The sequence below is a fragment of the Rattus norvegicus genome, chromosome 18, assembly GCF_036323735.1.
Source record: "Rattus norvegicus strain BN/NHsdMcwi chromosome 18, GRCr8, whole genome shotgun sequence".
NCBI classification, from domain to species: domain Eukaryota; kingdom Metazoa; phylum Chordata; class Mammalia; order Rodentia; family Muridae; genus Rattus; species Rattus norvegicus.
The window spans coordinates 53,544,641-53,564,786 of NC_086036.1; the positions used below are offsets into that span (position 1 = coordinate 53,544,641).

Below are 20,146 nucleotides of genomic sequence, written 5' to 3' on the forward strand. Positions count from 1 at the left end.
CAACATATTTGCATAATGTACTCTCTCGCTCAACGGTTGGTCACCTCAGTGATGCCATCCTAAGGAAGATCTACCATTCCAGTCTCACACAACCCCACCCCCACCCTTAGCATCTGCTTCTGACAGATCTCTTTAGTTTATCCATTCTCAGGACACAGGGGAGCTCATAGCAGGTGTTCCGACATTTGCTAGGTAAATTAATGTTGAATTCTCACAGCCACAGATGAGCTGTATGCTGAAAGGCACACAATACAGAGATCTGTGACTAACACAGCAGTTCCCTAGTAGAAAAGCACACAGCTTTAAAAGCACACATCCTTTTTTCCCCTGGCTTCTCCTGATTTTCTGTTAATATTGGGAAAGTTCAAGGTGGGGAAGAGTCAGGGAGGGGTGTATTAGAAGCCTTGGCTGAATGACCCAATATCTGTTCTTTTCCATCTCCATCTTTAAAATACAGAAAATATAGCTGATAAATTATCAAGGGTGATTAAGATCTCCGGTGAACTGGCTGCCCCGCCTCCCCCCAACACCTTTTATTTCTGCAATTCCAGGCTCTTTGATCTTGCTTAAAGTAGTCAACAACAAGTGGTGTTTATTCCAACTATTCTTTAAACATAGAGTGAACGCAGGCATAACAGGCAATGATCAGAGGAAACTACTTGGGGTCACTCACTTTCACTTAGGTTTGGTGAGGCTGATAAAGGGGGATACTGATACTAAGTTGGAAAACAGGTGTTCCTCTATTTCCAGCGAAAACAAGCCCGCAGAGCAGGAGTGGCTTTTTGTGTTAAAATCTGAGGGAGTTCTTCAGGACCACAGCAAAAAGGAAAACTAGCAATTGTTAACACTGGCTGCTGCGGTCCCTGTATTCTAAGAACTGCGTTTCCTAACACTGAAGTTAAAAATGTCATCAAACGTCGAAATGAGGTTCCCTCCTCACCGTTTTTTTTTTTTTTTACCAGCTTTTGAAATAAAGGTGTCACCCAAGTGTTGACACACCCACCGGCATCGCGGCTGGAATTACTCTTTGGTTATGGAAATCTAAAACGCGGGCACGGAGCGGTAGAGCTGGGCGCCCGGTCAGGGTGCGCGCCGGGCTCGCCGGGAGCGAGCGTGGCCAGCGCCTCCGGAAGCGCGCGCGGGCCCAACAGGAAAGCCCCCAGCATCACCCGCAGCCAGAGCGCCGCGGGCCTGGGTACCACGCGCCCTAAGGGAAACCGCCCACAGGCCCCGCAGCATCTCGCGAGATCTCGCCGGCTCGCCCCAAGTACTGCGAGTTTAGAACTTAAAAAAAAAGGGGGAAAGGAAAAAAAAAAAGAAGCGAGAGGAGTCCACAGGGTCCGTGCAGCCGGGAGAGCATCCGCGACAGCCGGTGCGGGAGCCGGGGCTGCCGGCGGGCGGGAGGACGGAGGGAGGACGCGGAGCGGACCGCGGCGGCGGAAGGGGCGGCGGCGCGCAGGTCTGCGCGGAGACGCGTGCGGCCGCGCCTGCTCGCTGCGGTGCGGAGGCCGGCGCTCTCCAGGGTCGGCGCGCGAGGCTGGCCAGCGCAGGGCTCGGGGCGGGCTGAGGGGCGGGCTGAGCGGCCCCGCCTCCCGCGTGCTGCACCGAGCGCCGCGGCCCCGCCGCGCCTTTAAACCGCGGGGCCGGCCGCGCTCGCGGGCACTTGGCGGCTGGCGGCGAGCGTGCCGCGGGTGTGAGGCAGCGGCGCTGCGACTCTCTCTCCCCCGGCTCCTTAGTGGGAGCGCCGGCCAGGGACCCGAGCCGCGCTGTACGCAGCGTCCACCCGCCCGCTCCGCAGGTCCCCGAGCGTCGGGCGGCGATGGAGCCCGGGCCCGCGGCGCCCTCGTCTGGCGCCCCGCGGCCCGCCCGGGATGGGGACGCGCCGCTGACTGCCGCCGGGGTGGACCTGCCCGGCACGGCCGTACTCTCCGGTCGAGAGGATGCTACCGCTGGGAGCCAGGCCGGCGGCGGGGTGCGCGGAGAGGGAACCCCGGCCGCTGGCGATGGGCTGGGCAAACCTCTGGGGCCCACCCCCAGCCAGAGCCGCTTCCAGGTGGACCCGGTTTCCGAGAACGCCGGGCGGGCCGCGGCTGCTGCAGCTGCAGCGGCGGCTGCGGCGGCTGCCGGGGCAGCGGGCAAGGAGACCCCCGCGGCTGGGAAAGCCGGCACTGAGAGCGGCGTGGCCAAGGGCAGCGAGGAAGCCAAGGGCCGCTTCCGCGTGAACTTCGTGGACCCGGCTGCCTCCTCGTCGGCGGACGACAGCCTGTCGGATGCGGCGGGGGTCGGTGGCGACGGGCCCAACGTGAGCTTCCAGAACGGCGGGGACACGGTGCTGAGCGAGGGCAGCAGCCTGCACTCGGGTGGTGGCAGTGGACACCACCAGCAGTACTACTATGACACCCACACCAACACCTACTACCTGCGCACCTTCGGCCACAACACCATGGACGCGGTGCCCAGGATCGACCACTACCGGCACACGGCCGCGCAGCTGGGCGAGAAGCTGCTCCGGCCCAGCCTGGCAGAGCTCCACGATGAGCTGGAAAAGGTGAGCTCGCCCAGACCTTCCTCCCTCCCCATGCCCTGGCGCGTGCTGGCCTCAGGATGCAGCCGCTGACTCTCCCTTGGTGAGGTGGCAGCGCAAGACCCAAGGAACGACTCGCTGGCATCTCTGGATTCAGCTGTCAAGTGTGGAATTGCAGCGGAATGTAACTTAATCCTTCAAAAGTTTGCAGCGGGTTTGGCCGGTTATGTGATACAGCGGAGGCAGCACTTAGCGGCCTCTCCCAATCAGTTATATATCTTGTATACACTGTCTTTTGCACCCAGTGCCACCTCGCTGGGTTACACATGTTAGGGACCAGCGAAGAGAGTGTGGAAGAAGTTTAGAAAAGGCTCTGTTGAGACAGGGTGGAGAGAACCTACTGCCTACCATCTGGGTCCTTTTTAGATTGTAGTGTATGGCTTCTGTATATCCATTAGAGGTCCTGAGTGGAAAGGTTGGTGTTTGAAGGAAAGCTCTAATAGCATGTGTTTGTAGTCTATTAATTATTAAAGCTCAGTTTTTGCAATCCTAAATATGCAGAGGGCTATAGAAATCTTTCTTTGAAGACAGGGTCTTCCTATGTAGCCCAGGCTGTCCTAGAACTTGCTGTGTAGACCAGGCTGGGAACTCACAGAGATCCATCAGCTTCTGCTTCCCAGCCCTGGGGTGGGAAATCCCAAATCTTGTTGTTTTTGTTTGTTTGTAAACTTTTTGCAAAGAGGCATGTATGGAGGGTGGGGGTTGTAGAAAGATGTTTCAGAAGAGCACTTGTTGCGTAGGGGACCAGGAGGGTTCTGTTCCCAGCCCTCACAAGGAGGCTCACGACCACCATCTGTAACTCCGCTTGCAGTTTGACAGGCACGAAGCATGCATGCATATGGTATATACATCCAGGAGGAATGCAGGCAAAACATTCATACACATAAAATAAATCTTTGAAAGAGGGCCGAATTTAAAAAAACAAAACATAACAAAAACTGACAGTGGTGAATCTTTGAGTCTAGAGAAAAAATGAAACACAGGGATTTTATTTTACCCCTCAGGGATGTCCAGAGACATAATCTGGGGTCCCTGTAAAAGCCCTTCTACTTTGTAAATAGAGAACCGTTCTCATGTACTCTTATTGACTTTACTAATTCTGTTTTTTTATGGCCTCATAAGGCTTTTATTTCCTCCGGGTTCAGATAATTATTTGAAGATAACATTGATGCTTTTGAGATCTGATTAATATTTAACTTTTATGAGCTGAATTACTTGACATCTGCCTCAGCGAGTCCATAATGGAATTCTGTGACTTCAGAGTCGGTACCACAGGTTGAGATGATCACTGTGAAGAAGTTTCTGTGATTGGTTTTGGCTGATGTTATGATTTCATAGGGTCATGTCTCATGAGACTGCATTTGTCCCTGTGTTTGACAAAGTAACAGTCATGGTTTGAAGTAAGTGCACAAGTCCTAGCTCTCACAAGCTTAGGGAGTGTAAAAATTGACATCGTTTAGCCTTAGATAATGCTACCATTCTATTGTTGTCCTTTGTCGTATCAGGAGCCAAATACTTCCTGAATCATTTATTTTATTCGTATGTAGTTTTTCACATAGTAATAGAGTTGATAAATGATTCGGGAGCATCTTTAGTATTGGGAATTTCTGTACAGTGCATTTCACTCAGATTTATTTCAGTAAAGCCAAAGTTAGCAGTATGCCTATAAGTTGTAGGATTTAAATAGAAAGGTGTCATCTCAAACCCTTGAAAGTAAGTTTTCGCTATTTTACGTTTTGTCAGTAACAGTGCACTTCAAATCTTGGTTTGTGATTTGGGTTGTGGTTTTGTTCAGTTTTGCACATCTGAAAAATAGGCACATTATTAGTTATTTCTTAGTTGAAAAAGTCACCTGAGTCCTCAAACTCAGCTTCCCCAATTTTCCAGGATTATTTATGGTGAAGATTAAAGAAAATATGCAGTGTAAATAATGGGCCCTGGCCATCCTGAGTGCATGGAATATTATTGCTAAATGTGATTCTTATTTTGATTTTCTTAACATTGGCTCCTCAGAGTATAAGTCTAAACTCTTAAGATTTCAATTTTAGATTCTTTTCATTATATCACTAGATGGAAACAGTTTATCAAATGCTCAATTCAGAGTTCTGTTTGAGCAGTGAGCAGCATCATGAAACCTTCAGCTTTTCCTTACCTTTTCACAGCACATGGTAGATAGGTGCTGTTCCTATAGGTGGACCCCAGCCTCTACCCAGATTCCACATAGCAACCAGAAGGTGCTGGTGTTAGCTAACTCATAAGCAAACTTGAGGATTATTGCAGCAAACGGGTTAAAAACCTGTCGTGTTACATACTACAAACACCGCTAAACACTGCTCAGTGTGGTGGAAGGGTGGGCAGTGGCGGCACACATGGCCATAGTCTCTTGATTGGCATTCCCGAAGTTGTTCCTTATCCATACAGATTGACAGACACTTTTCTAGTACTTTAGCCCTTGTGAAATAATGATACTTAGAATGTCTTTGATTGTCATGTCACTGGACTCCAGTGCCTGAGCGCTTTCCCATCCTCGAGCTAAGTAACAGGTGCAGAGAATGGGAAATCAGAGGCCGTAAAAGGCAAATATGCTCCACAGACTTGTTAGGAAAAGACTAGTGTTGCCTTCTTGTCACCGGCCTTGTCAAGTCTTTCCCTAATGCCTGACTGCAGCAGGGTCAGATTCTTTCTGTGTTCTGCAGCCATTCCAGGAAGAAGGCCGAGATGGCTTTCTAGTTAGCTGTTGACTGGGGAAGGGGCGACTGTGTTGTAACTGTAGGATGATGGGTGATGCAGTGAGTGGCAAGACAGATACCATGCCTGCCTACACAGACACACAGCAAATAATAGTTATTAACATAACAAATAAAGGCAGTGAAAGGAAACATCGGGATATGATGAACCCTCGTTTTGGCTGGGCTTTGGGAAGGGATAAGTGCTGTATTGTGGCTGAGACCTGAAAGATAAGTTGATGGTGAATCAACATTCCAGAACAAAACTGTATTTATAAAGGTAGTGAGGACAGCTCTGTTCAATGGCCAGTTTGTTGTACTGTAAAAGTAGTGGGAAGCCTTCAGCGGTTCTGTGTGACAGAGAACATGATCTATTTTATTTGAACGGCATTGCTGGCCAGACAGGGCTTCTAAGGTGTGGCTGGAAATGCAATCTTAAACTGTTGGTCTGACTTAGACACCGTAAGGATTTCTGCAAAAACAGATTAGATAGATGTGAGAGAGGCTGACTCCCAGGATTTAAACATGAGTAACTGAATAGTTGGATTCTCCTACCAGACTTGGAAAACAACGTAGAGTGAATTTGGAGTGCCAAAGAGCGTTCTAGCTGTATTTTGTGTAAGACACCAAAGAGTCGTGGAGCAGGGCGTATCAGAAAGTAAGTGTGGTCGGGGGCTGGAGACCTCCTACACTTGTGTTGGGGACTTCTAATAGCCTTGAAAGCAGCACCCTAGGAAGACAGGAGTTTTAAAGATGGCAGACAATATGCAGGTATGGGAGGCTGAGGTGGCAGCACCGTTTGGTACTGGGCTAGTCGTGGCTGTTTACATGGTTCCAGGCCAGACTAAGTTATGTAGTGAAACTCTCAAAAGGGTAGACACTCTAAAATTGATGCTTGGAATTGATTTTTTTTTTTAAGTTGCTATGCGCCCCTCTACTTCTCCCCTCAGTCAAAGCAGCAGTTTCTCCTACAGGAAGAAATAGAAAGGGTTGGGGATTTAGCTCAGTGGTAGAGTGCTTGCCTACCAAGTGCAAGGCCCTGGGTTCGGTCCCCAGCTCCGAAAAAAAAAATAAATAAATAAAGAAAAAAAATAGAAAGCAGAGAGTACCAGAAAAGTAAGTATTAACAACTTAAACACTTGTGATTGTGGGCATAATTATTAAATGTGAGGTGGTAAGCAGTCTGCTGCTGCTGGACTTAAAGCACCACCACCACCACCACCACCACCACCACCACTACCACCACCACCACCAGTGACTGTATTTGCTGACTGCAGTTAGAACCACTGTGCTGAAACATTTTCACGTTTGCAGGTACGTGTTGACCTCAGGTGTGCTGTTCATTGGAAACCTTTTACCTTGACTGACCTAGGGTTAGGCTCCCAGATCAGGCTGTGGGCCAGCTCTGGGATTATAAGCATGGGCTAGCACATCCAGCTTTTGTGCTTTACTAAACCATCTCTTCACCCCACCTCTCTTCTTTCAGTGGAGATATACTTCATATCACCTTTGCAGTTGTTCTTAGACCACGACTTAGAATCCTTTTGAAGATGTTATGTTACCAAAGCATTGAATGCCACCTCTCTTTTTTTTTTTTTTTTTTTGGTTCTTTTTTTCGGAGCTGGGGACCGAACCCAGGGCCTTGCGCTTCCTAGGCAAGCGCTCTACCACTGAGCTAAATCCCCAACCCCAAATGCCACCTCTCTTTGTCTTTCTCATTAACAAAAGGGGAAGGGAGTAAAGGAGGCAACAGTATTGTATTGTTTTTTTTTTCTTTTAATTTCTAGGAAGTCAGTCTTTTACCCACTTTACTAGTACTAAAATGATCTTATAGAAACTAAAAATGGCTTACTAGCCATTTTCATTGAAAACTACAGAACTAGAATTCAGACTTGCTTTTCTGTCTGATGCTAGAATATTTTTTCGGGGTCTTTCTCTTATCACGTATTTCTGGCTGTCGCTCAGACCTGCTGTAAGATGCTTGAGCTGCTGAAAGGGAGATTCGCCATCCTCACTTCAGCGTGTTGACATCCTGAGGATAATGAGGAGGAGGATACTTGAGATGATGCAATTGTTAATTAATCCCTCACTAGAATCAGCTTTTGTCTCATTAATTTCCATACAGAGATTAGGTACTTAGTACAGAGCTGTTCACTGAATGTATCAGGGCTGGCAGTTCCTGTCACTTAACAAGGGCTTTAAGTAAAACACTGAACAGTCGCCTCTAACACTGAGCTACTTCTATGCCCTGCTAACAATTATTTCAAGATATAGTTTGGTTCCTTGAAAGTCACCCTGGAAGGACAAGAACAGCTCCCGACTTGGGTGGTATCTGGGAAGTTTCCAGATCAAGTGGGAGCATGAAAAGTAGTTGCATGTAGCAAAGACAAATTGCAGTTTTGCTGGGGCCCCAACCTGCTAAATTCATGTCATTGGCTACTGTAGTCTGGCTTTTGGTTTCTTTATTAATTCTCCAAGGAGATGTAGCAACTGACTACCTGGGTAAAAAGAAGATAAACTTGGGGATCTAAAATGAGGCAAAGGAAAAGATTTGTACATACTAGTCACACTTGTCTCCATATCTCCAGATGTTTATGTTCATGCCTGTCCTGTGAAACTAGAAGCTAAAAGATGTAAGTTGAATCAGTTCTTCGTGGCTAGCATCTTTGTCACAGTGATTTCCCAGTGTTTGGGAAGTCTATAATACCAGTTGAATTAGTTCCTTGCTGAGGGAACTGGGTGTAAATTCAGTTATTCATCAAGTTCTTCCTGAACGTCAACAGCAGCACTATTCTAAGTGTGGCAGATACAGATAGCAGTGAGCACAAAAGCCAGGAGACTTCTAGTAGCAGACAACAGGCAGATGTACCTACTGTGAAGAAGCTAAAACAGGATGAGAAAATGGCAGCTAGGCCACCTAGGAGTAGTTGAAAACTGTCTCAATAAAAGACAGTAGCAGAGAAAGGGCTCACCCCATGCAAATACCAGGATGGATACTCTGGTCTCAGAAGTAGGCAGAATGTCAGGTGGCGGGCAGAACAGAGGTTCAGATCAAGGTGTTTTTAAAGGGAGAATTATGGGTATTTTGCTCTAGTATGGATGAAGTGTGTCTAAGTTAGGGTTTTCCTGCTTCAAATAGACACCATGACCAAGGCAACTCTCAGAAAGACATTTAACTGGGGCTGCCTACAGGTTCAGAGATTGAGTCATTATCATCGAGGTGGGAACATGGCAGTTTCCAGGCAGACGCCGGGCTGGAGGAGCTTGTTCCACCCCTTATTCAGAAGACTGGCTTCCAGGCAACTAGGAGGAAAGTATTTTTATGGAATTCTTTTTTTTTTTTTTTTTTTTCGGAGCTGGGGACCGAACCCAGGGCCTTCTGCTTGCTAGGCAAGCGCTCTACCACTGAGCTAAATCCCCAACCCTTTAGGAGGAAAGTATTAAAGCCCATGCCCACAGTGACACACCTACTCCAACAAGGCCACACCTCCTAATAGAGCCATTCCCTTGGCCAAGCATAGGCAAACCATCACAAAATGTATGGAATAGAAATGTAATGGTTCTTTAGAATGGCATTGCTATTTGTGGAGGTAGGCAGGACCTGGGAAGGGCATGGTTAGGTGGAGTCGGTGGGATATAATTCTGTAAATCAGTTTTACAGTGAGGCAAACCCTAGAAGATTGCAGCTACTAATTAATGAGAACTTGAACAGTTTCACATTGTAGCAGTTTGTAAGACTCTTCCTTTGTAGGATAGGTGATTGAAACAAGATCTTACAAAGTAACTAAGGTTCTAGGATTTTTACTGTGAGTATGGCTAGTGGTACCTGCTCTATCTACTAGGTACATTGAATTTATTCAGTTAAAATACTGTAATCTTAAGACAGAATACCTCCTTAGTGCCTTTGCCATTGTCATGTACTGTAAACTCAATAGTACATTGCAGTACTGTTCTTAACAGTCACACAGCTTTATTAAAATTAAGACCAGAATAATGTCTATTGTTTTTCAACTTTTAGAAATGTATTCTTCCACCTAATGTTGCTTTCCTTCCTTAAGAACATCTTGCAATAGAAGCAAGGTACCGTGACATACTGTTTTTATAAGATGTCCTTATTTCAGACTTGACAGTTCTGCAGGTTCTCTTTTAGCCCTTTGAGTACACTGTCCCAGGGTCTGACCTCAGTTGCTGCTGAAAGTCCGGATGGGTAACTCCTCTAGGACTGCAGATTTTCTCATGTTCGCTTCCAGGCGTTTGTAGCTACAGGTGCTTTCCTTTGTGTCTTGCCTGGGAGTTTGATTTCTTGCAACTGTAAATTAGTTATTTTATCTACTGCTTTTCTGTCATTTCCAGTCTGAACTGAAATCCTTTCAGTGACTTTATCATTCTAAATATTGTGCTTTTCTTTAAAATCTTGTACCAAAGTCTCAAATTTCTGAAGTTTAAAATGCAGCCTTCATTTCTTTATCAGATTCCTGTTGGTACTCAGACTTACTGTTAACTTCCTTAATAGTCCTTAATATTTTCCTAATATTCTTTAATAGTTTTAAATATTTGCATCCTGACGAGAACATTAAGTCCCTACCACAAACATTTGAATGAGAAATATTTTCTCATCTATTTATACATTTATTAGTATGAGGAGGGGAGAAATCAATATGTAGATAATACATGTAGTGACCCTGAATTTTTATTTTTAATATTCTGCAATGTATTTTCCTTTCTTATTTGAGACAGTGCCTTACTATATATTTTACCCTGACCTGGAATGCACTGTGTGACTCAGGCTAGGATTACAGCCGTGTGCCACCTTGCTAGGCTCAGGCATCACAGAATGTCTCTGTTCTGTGCCTGTCTCTGCCGACACCCACTGCTGGGCTCCCAGAACGCTCTTCTACTGTTCTTCATTTGGGGCCAGGTGATGTATGGGGATTTACTCTTACTCCTATTCTCCTTTTTCTCGAAAAATCAAATGAATTTTCTATTTCCACTGATCATTTTGAGGTCTGTTCCGTTATTTCAGACTGATCTGGCTTCTCAACTTTGTTTGCCACAAACTTCTAGAAGACTTTGAAAAAGCAGCAAACTCATGCTCTCAGGTACAGGAATCTGTTTCCCCTCTGTTCTGTGCCTCCCCCCATCCCCCAACACACTCACACACACACTTTCCCTGGGTTCTTTTCCATGCGCAAATAGTTGGGCTGTCAGTTGACAATTCTCGAGCATTAAATGGTCATTTAAATTCTAGACCATTCCATTTAATGCATTTTCCAAAGAAGGATATGGCATCTTTGATTCTGATGAACTGAAAATGAGAAAGACGACAGAAGATAGCATCTGTTGCTGTAAGAATCACATGAAGCATCCAGTGCTGTGACAGCCATGGGGTTCCCTACATAGTGCTTTCCAGGGCTGGCTTAGTTTTGATACTGCCTGTCCGTTGTTTCCTAACTTTTAGTCTTCCTTGTAAACAATTAGAGATAAAAGTTACACATGCCACTGCTTCTCGTTTCAGAAGGTGTATGCTTCCTGCGAATTCTGTTTAATGTTTTAAGCTCCTAGTTGACATTAGCAAGTTGTGTGGGATTGAAGTGATGCTTGTGTTATTATTTGTGAAACAGTCTTTTGTAGCTCAGTCTTGAAGTTTTGGTAAAGAACATGCAGAGCAGTTCCAGTACTGAATTCTTTGACTTGGATCAGCAGTTCTGACTTGGTTCATTGTGAAGTCACATGGTCACACTGTCCACTTTTATCTGTGGCACTTGAGTTTTGAGCTTTGCATTAATGCCACTGGATATTAATAGAGCATTGTTAACCAAAGCAAGTTGGATTTGTGTAAAACAATACTCTGTTTTGAAAGCATAGTCTGTATGGGGAACATTACACTGAATACACCAATCACCGACAGCTCGGACAGGAAGTGTTGGTAGCTTTGGGATGATATAATTAGCTAGTACTTGCTAAAAAATCAGGACAGTTATTAGAATAAGCCCCCGACTTTGACATCTAAATTTGCATGTGTGTCCATATGTTTTAACTGCTAAGTAAGCTATTTTATTAACATTTTGGCTTAGACTAAAACAGATGCTGTTAAATTGTATGAGTAATTTTGATGTTTTAAGGATTTTTATCAGTATTGTAACCCCCAAAATATTTTAAGATGTAAATAGTTTTTTGATGTATGAACCTTTACATTTTTGATGTATTATTTTGGATTTATTTAAAGTAATAATAACCAGTACTCGGAGACTGAGTTCAAGGCTAGCCCAAGCTTTTATGATGAAATTCTGAGACATACAACTTAAAATGCCAACTTTTCTCTCTTGAAACTCTTTAATAGCTGGTATGAGAAACTTTGTTATATAAAACTATCATTTTTTTTAAATTTTGTCTTCTCAAACAGTATGTGAAAGTACCCCATCTCACAGTGTTCAAAGTCAGCTTTTAGGGGCTGAGTTCTACAGACAGTGAGTGTTAGGACTGGGATCTGAGGAGAACTGACGTGGGAGCTGACGCTTTTCACCATGTCGTTTCAGAGTATTATTTAGAAAACAGGCTAATCATAAAGCTCAGTGTTAATTCACTGTATTTTAGTACAACTGACAGGAAACGTCTCTATTTCAGACATTCTGTTTTAATTCAGTCTGGACAAGTCGAGGTGAGCGCTTGAACTATAAAACCTGAGTACTGTCTACAAAAAGGGCCACAGCATGTGATGTGTGCTACAAAGGAACTACGAGAGCATTAGAAAGTTATGTGACCACCCAGTTACGGAGGCGAGGTTCAAGCTGGGATTTGGTTGAGGTGGTGCTACGTCCCTTTAAGAGAAAGGCAGAAGGAGCTCAAGCTGAAGGTCCCCAGGAGAAAATAGTTTAAAACCAATTTTTAGGTTGAGAGTGGCATATGCCTTTGATCCCTGCACTCCAGGTACAGATGAGCCTGGTCTACAAAGTGAGAGTTTATCTTAGTTACCAAAACAAAAATTCAGCTTTTCAGCTAAAGTCAAATTGCACCAGTTAAATACTTGATTTGAACTTGTAGTAATTTCTCAATTGGAAGCATAAGAATTGGAGGGGAGGAGTTTCAAAGAAAGTTAGTAGATAGAGAAGTCTCTTTAAAAAGTTATAGAAACTTTCTTGGCTCTGTAAGTGTCATGTATATGTCATATTTCATGTACATTTCTGCTTGTCTCATTGAGCAGTAAACTCCTCTAAGACACTGGAAAAATATAAAGTCATGATTTTGTAGATTTGACTAGAGAAGTCTCAACGTTAGAATTTCTTTCATTCCTAAAAAGGAAGTATGCTTTTCTTTAGAAAAAGTGTGAGAATTTCCCTTCTGTTAACTGTCTAATGTTTATCTTTAAACATGTCAGATACTATTTATTTAAAAAAATTGATGACAAATTCAAGGAATAATTTATTGAAAGAAAAAAAACTTGCATTTTCCCAGCCTTCTTGAAAAAGCATGGACACTTTGGGCCTGGGGGCAGGCTTACGATGGGAAAGTGTACAAGGGAGTGTGAAAGCTGCGTAGGACTGGGAGCATTGATGAAAAGGAGACTCAAGTGTGAGGGGCTCCCTTACAACACAGATACTGAGTGACTGGCCAGTTAGACTGATATCTACCTGTCAAAATGGCCTCCAAAGTTAACACACATCTGTTTCCTGTTACACATTTATATGCCTTTCTGGAGGGATTATATCTATGGATAGCGATTCCTTCTCTGAAAGTGGTGTGGCTCGATCTATAGTTATTCTGTCTTCTTTCCTGTTAGTAAAAACCTATGTCTTGCCGTGTTGGCACAGAAGAATCTGGGGATTACTGCAGTAAACCTGGGTTGATTTGGAATGGAGTCTCTGCCAGGATCCCCTTCCACAATTTTGAAAAGCCAGGTTATTCCCCAGTCTAGAGACCAGTTCTTGTGGCTATTAACGTTTTTGTAGCAGTAATGGGGAGAAGAGCTCTTTCCTGTTGCATTTTCAAAGGACTTGAGTTGAAGGCAGCTGTGGAGGCCCCCAGCAACTGTGGTGGGTGTGAGCCTCTGGAAGGCGGCTTGAGTCACTACTTTGGCTTTTCCATTTTGTTTTTCCGTAGTGTACATGTTGTAATTTGTGTTATTATTTAAAACTCAACTTGGGCTGGAGAGGTCGCTCAGCAGTTAAGATCACTGACTTCCAGAGGTCCTGAGTTCAATTCCCAGCAACCACATGGTGGCTCACAACCATCTGTCATGGGATCCGATGCCCTCTTCTGGTGTGTCTGATGTTAGCAACAGTGTACTCATGTACATAAAATAAATAAATCTTTAAACAACAACAACAAAACAACTCAACTCAGAAAAGGGTTGTTTTATTTATGTGTATTCCTCTTTTTTAGATTTTTGTCTCTTTTGGTGACTTGCAGTTGTCTGAAGTGATTAGAATTTACACAGAATAATTTGCAAAGGGATAACCTGAATAAAAGTCTGGCTCTGACTGCTAAATTTCCTGTTTTCCTCTAATGTAGCTATTATCCTGTATTCACCCCATCTTCTGAGTATTCTCTTCACCATTTTTGTCCTGTTCAAGTTTCTTTGCTGTCCCTTTAGGTTATTATTTATAAGATTTGATATACCATATAAAAGATACAACAATAAAATTGTGACCAGAATCAAGACTTTTATTTCACAGATAAAGTATGAGAAAGGCTTTCAGTGTAATAATCCTTTGCTGCCTTTTATCATGGAAAGGAGTATTGAGCCTATCTTGCCATGTCAGGAGAGTATACTATATGCTTTCCAGGACATATAATCTGACTACTGAAACCAAAAAGCTTTTATTTGCAACTCTCCGATTATTGTTCTTTAGTAAATAGCAATCCTCGTGTATTCATTAGATGAATGCCTTTTATTGTCTTCTATTCATGTGTAAGGTATATTAGTCCACAATTCAGGGTTTTTTTAAATAGGTGATGCTGAAAGGAAAATGTATTCTTTTAAATATCTCCTTGCCCAAAAGCAGGATTGTTCTTTGTCCACACAACCCATGGAGAGTTGATCCATGTATATTCAGCTGTGATCATTTGCAAGAGGAGTTAAGAGTAGTGAGGGGTCTGCTCTTAATCTACCCTTACTGGGATAGGTCAGAGCTTCTAAGCAGGCACAGCAGGAGCAGAATTGACCAGGATCAATACATGTTATAGTTCAGGGAAGCTGCTACCCTTACTCACATAGGATCAGCTGGATGAATTTTTCTCTTCCTGAAGAGTAGCCAGGAATTAAAAAGCCAAGTCACCTAAGGACTACTGTCCTGTTAAAATGCTGATCTCAAAATCATTGAAATGCCTAGCTATAGATTTGACTGTCACAATTGAACTGTGGCATTACTTAAATTTCATAATTATGGTATGTCAGTTCAATAACCCAAAGCTGGACATCTCACCCACTTCATATATGTCTGTTGTATTATGTAAAGAGCCTAATTAATGCCTTCCAGGATGTGGTATTGGTGGATAGGGATTATTACCTCCATTTAGATGAGGAAACCAGATGCTTTAATATAAAAAGGAAATCAAAAGTTGTATAGCCTTTGATAGGGCTAACTATTTACCGGAGGCTGCATTGAATATGGAGGAGCTCTCCAGTGATGGTAAAGACTTGCCTTCTCCCCTCAACTCTAGTTGGGAAGGAAAAAAAAAATCACCCTGTAAGAGGGTGGGGAAGTCCCAGCACGGTGGCCGATAGCATTGCTACCTCTGTGTCTAAAGAATGAGTGAAAGGGTATGGTTGTCATTTATGCCCAGAAACCACAAAAGCGGGGATGACGGTCAGCACCACTTTGGACTCTTGCTGCATATTGGCACCATTAAGGGGTTGGCCCATTTCCCTACTTAAAAGGTATTGATATTTGGATGGCCGTAAATTACTCTAAAGACTGTGTCCTGAACCCTAAAGAGACTCTTTACTACAGCTTTGCCCCACTGATCTTTAAAATGAAAGACAACCCAAGCATCTTCCTTCCTCCCAGGTTGAAAATGGTACGTCTTCATTATGCCTAAAGTCACCGAGTAAAGATTCTTTTTACAAAAAGCAGGATGACGTTTCCACTAAAACTGAATTTATGTTAGTAAGCATTGCCCAAAGTCTACTTTAATAGTGTTTCTGCCGTTCCTTGGGGCTGCACTCCTTAGTCTTAATGCCTTTCCTGGTGGGTGATAGGGACATGTGATAAAATCATTTTGGTAGGTGAATACGGTGGTTCATCTCTATAATCCAGCATATCCAGCATGTGAGAGGCTGTGTAGTAAAAGGATGGTTGAGTGTGAGACCAGCTGGGACCACATGGCCAGACCCTATCACAAGAAACCAAAAGCATCCCTGGTGTCTGCACTGTCATCATTGCTTGGTATTAATCTCTTTGTCCAGAGTTGACTAATTCTTTCGTGTACTTGAGGAGAAAACTCTTTGGACTTTATAACTGGGAGGCCCACAGAAGAGCTGCAAGCATAAGAAGAAGTAGCATCAGCATGGGGGGATAGGCCTGTGATTCCTGCTCTCCAGAGGCTGGGGAGAAGGAACAGGAGGTCAAGGCTACCTAACATGTAGGACACCTCCACTCAAAAGTACGAAAGGAGCTCTGTGGTGTGTAGATGAGTGTGCATGCATTAGCAACAGCATACATGGAAGACAGCCTTCCCTTTGTTGTATGTTACAGCTCTAATTAAAGTGCCATTAAGGTTTTTCATTGTAATTAAGGGGGAAAAAACCCTTGGGAAAATATTTGTCCTTAGGTACAGTTTTATTCATGATTTTTTTTTTAATCTGGCTTCATTGTAGACTGTCTAAAGTACATAATGCTACTTTAGTGTTAGGAAGAATTAGCTCAATTTGTAGGAACTTTTTGCTATGTATTTTGTGAATACTGTGTGATAAATTGTATACTATATATAGATTGGAGCATTTTCTGTTATATGATGGGAAAAAAATCACTAAGTCTAGTTGGTGCCTTAATAAGGAATATTTTCTTTCAGAGCCAACAGAATCAAAATATACATTGGTAAAACAAGTGACAAGTTGGTATTAGTAGAGTTTTTGTTTCTAAGATGTATATATCCAAGAATAAGTCTAAAATGTATTTATATCTCAGGCATTTTAAAAATTTCAATTTGGGGGCTAAGAAGCTGGCTCTGTGGGTAGCTCACCTTTGACCTTGAAGACGCGAGTCCCCATACAAAACAGGCATGTTAACGTGTGTCTGTGATGCCAGTGTTCCTTACTTCGATGAGATGAGAGGCAGAGACAGAATCCCTGCAGCCTGTGAGCCAGCTAGCCTGTCCTGTGAAGCAGCAAACAAAAAGACCCCGCCTCAAACAAGGTGAAAGGCAAAGATACGGACCCATCTACATACCCCATTTTGGCTTGGTTGAAGGAGACCTTTGAATGGACAAGAAACAAACCAACAAAAAAACAAACACACAATCCCCAAAACCAAAACCCATCTAGTCTAAACAAACAAAAGCTTTTTCAAATTCCTGCAAAGAAATAATAACCATGAAAGCTAGGGTTCTTCCATTCTTGTAATTTCTATATGCTTAGAAGAACACTCATCTGCCCATGCTTTCTCTCTGTATGTTCCTCTCATTCTGTTCCCATGTATACATTCATCTACTGGCTCTTCTGGCCCCTCTTCTACATTCCATTCATGAATTTTTAAGGTGCCTGATAGACTTTTGTCTCCTGGTCTACACACTCCACTTTTGTCTTTTTCTAACTTTCTTTTAAATAGTCCAGGCTGACTGTAGACTAATAATCCTCTTGTAATCCGAGTGCTAGAACTATAAGCATGCCTGCATATTCTTTTTTAGTTTAATATGCATATACTTTGATGTGAAATTCTGATAAGCACCCACAGCAAACATTTTGGGATGCCTGCATACTTAGACATTGTTCAAGACACCCACATTGCTACTTAGCTTTGGGAAGAGTAGCTGATTAGGGATGCACATATTCAGTTTTCTATGGCAGAGATGGAAAGAGATGCCTTCTTTGTGTATATTACAGACTTTATATTCCAGAGTGAAAACTGGAAGAAAAAAAGTTACTAAATTTCCAGGAAGCACTGTGTTTTGTGGTTTTATTTGAATAATTGAGCAGCTGAGGGGGTTGGTGAAGTTGAGTAATCAGCATTGACCCTCTGCTGTCTGGGAAGCATTTGACAGCGGTGTAAAGCCCAGCTGGGATTGTGACTCTGATGCACTAACATCTGGTCGCCTTACAGAAAAGGTATTTCTATCATTTCTGTTAGGGTTAATGGTGACTACCTGGCTGCCACGTTCACCCCAGATTCTGTGTAAGGAGAAGGACAGTAAGACTAATGCAAGGGAAATTCACTTAGTGATGTTGAAGCACTAAAGTCAGTTTCACAAATCGGATTCTGTACATACAAAGCATCGATGTTGAAGGTAACAGCTGTGCTTTGTTATCTGGTGTTGAATTAAGAACCACAGTGATGGTGAGAAGGTTGTAACTTTAGACTAGCGCCTGTGTTCCAAACCGTTTCCCGTTTCCCACCATGTTCTCATGAGTCTTTGTAATAATAGTTTGGAGATGTCAGGCCTGCGCCCCACTAAGGACTGAACAGATAGAACACCGAGAGGGGAGGTAGACTAAGAAACTAAGAGCTACAGAATTAGAAGAAAAGTGAGACTGTACTCTGATTTGTAGAAAGTGTATAGAACTGATGATGACTTAGAGCAGGTAGGGTCAGCTCAGCGTGAGGTGGCTCTGAATAGATCTGTGAATCTTAGAATCTTCTGTATTGGTGGAAGAATTTTATTCAGGGAGGTGGATGCACTTGCCTTTAATCCCATGACTTGGGGGGAGGGGAGCACAGGCAGACGGGTCTCTGAGTTCAAGGCCAGTTTGCTCTAGAGCAAGTTCCAGGACAGCCAGGGCTACACAGAGACCCTATCTTGAAAAACAAAAACAAACAAGCATATATACCCAAAAACAAAACAAAAACCCCAAACAAAAAGAACTTTACATTGTTAATGTTGATATTTCAGATGCGGGAAAGGGTATGACAGCTAGGTGAAAGAAGTTTGTGGTAAAGAGTCAAGGCCTGACTCTGTTTACCATCTGTCCATCTGTGTGTCTATCTGTATGTCCATTTGTCTGTCTGTCTATGTTGAGTTCTTACTGCATAGTCCAAGATTACCTAGAACTGGGACAGGCTGTCCTTGGAGTGTTGGGGTTCAGGACAACCCCACCGTGACCCCTAGCAGCAAGCAGGCAGCCACTGCACTCTAGACACCAAGTGTAAGACATTCATTTTGTTATTTTCATTATTAAGTCAGACTGGACCATGCATGTTGCCTAAGGTGATACCCGGATTTTGAGCTCAAACAGTCATCCAGTTTCTGCTTTCTGAGTGCTAGGATATGGTTTCTACCACTAGGCCCATTTTAAAAGCTGGAGTCATTAAAGTAGGCTTACTTCATAGGAACGCTTAAATTTTATGTTTCCTTTTACTTTGTTGCTTTGGTCTTTCTCAGGTAAAGTATTGTCTTTATACATGGAAATGCCTGAGCCAGGCTATTTAGGAAGGAAAGTTTATTTGACTCACAGTTGTGATTGCTGAAAGCCCAGACAGCATGTTGTAGGCTTTGGAAAGAGCTTCCCCTTGACTATGACACCTTATAGTGCGGTACAACAGCAGGCGCATGTGCAAACGTGAGCATTACATCACCCACATCCAGGAACATACACATATACATGTTATATATGTTTTTGTCAAGTGATTCAATGTTACATCTAATTCGTTTTAAAAATTGTTTATGTGAGCTGGTGTGAGGGTGTAAGGGTGTCCGCTCCCTTGGACCTGGAGTTATAGGGTTGTGAGCCGCCGTGTGGGTGCTGGGAACTGAACTGGGTCCTTTGAAGACAGACAGTGCTCTTAACCACGGAGCCACTTCCCCAGTCCCTATATCTAATTCTTATTCTGCATTCTTATTTCTTTCTGTCACCAGGAACCTTTTGAGGATGGCTTTGCGAATGGAGAAGAAAGTACTCCAACCAGAGATGCTGTGGTCACATACACTGCCGAAAGTAAAGGAGTTGTAAAGTTTGGCTGGATCAAGGGTGTATTAGTATGTATGCACACATTCAGTTTGCTTACAGTCCTTCTGTTGATATCCTCAAGAGAATTATGTTTTACTGCTTTAACAATTTGCTTGTGAGTACTATGGAAGGCCCAGTTAATACCTCGTGTGTTTCTTTTGTTTTAAGGAGAGAAATGTTAATTAATTATACACATCATCTGGATGAAAATTGTAAAGTCACAAATTTTATTTTTGGTGGAATGAGTCTTGCTATATAGCCCCAATTGGTCTAGAATTTGCAAAGTACACTGGACAGGCCTTGAACTTTGTGATCAGTGTTTTATCTCTGCTTCCTAAGTGTTGAACCAGTTGTAACAATACACAAACAGGAACTCAGAATAAAAAATTAACATATTCCAAATTGTGCGAGTATCATACTCAATTTAAAGTTTTCAAAAACGATGTGACCCATTGACGTTTGTGTTGGTGTGTATGCAGTATTAACTCTGCCTTAACTGTTTATGACAGATATTATGAATACACATGCAAAATTTACACAACAAAGGAAGATTACTGAGGTCTTATCTCATCCTGGTGGCATAGGCCTTTAATCCCAGCAGTTGGAAGCAGAGGCAGAGGGATGTCAGAGTTTAAGGCTAATCTGGTCTCTGTAGTGAATTTCAGGACAGCCAGGCTACACAGAAAAATCCTGTCTGGAAAATAAAAATAAAGTGTTGAAACCTTAAACAGTTGTGCT

The 20,146-nt window shown here is 43.3% G+C and overlaps 1 protein-coding gene across 2 annotated transcripts in view; it reads left to right on the forward strand.

Annotated features, from left to right (window-relative positions):
• The first annotated feature begins 1,622 nt into the window (after positions 1-1,622).
• The window catches only part of Slc12a2 (solute carrier family 12 member 2), a 68,216-nt gene continuing 49,692 nt past the window's right edge, over positions 1,623-20,146 (forward strand). Inside the window, exons 1-2 of one of the 2 annotated variants that reach the window (XM_006254752.5) lie at positions 1,623-2,548; positions 19,318-19,437. In XM_006254752.5, coding sequence (XP_006254814.1) covers positions 1,820-2,548; positions 19,318-19,437 — 849 coding nt within the window. In that variant the 5' untranslated portion in view covers positions 1,623-1,819. The remainder of the gene's footprint in view (positions 2,549-19,317; positions 19,438-20,146) is intronic. The other variant, NM_031798.2, reaches the window with a different exon arrangement.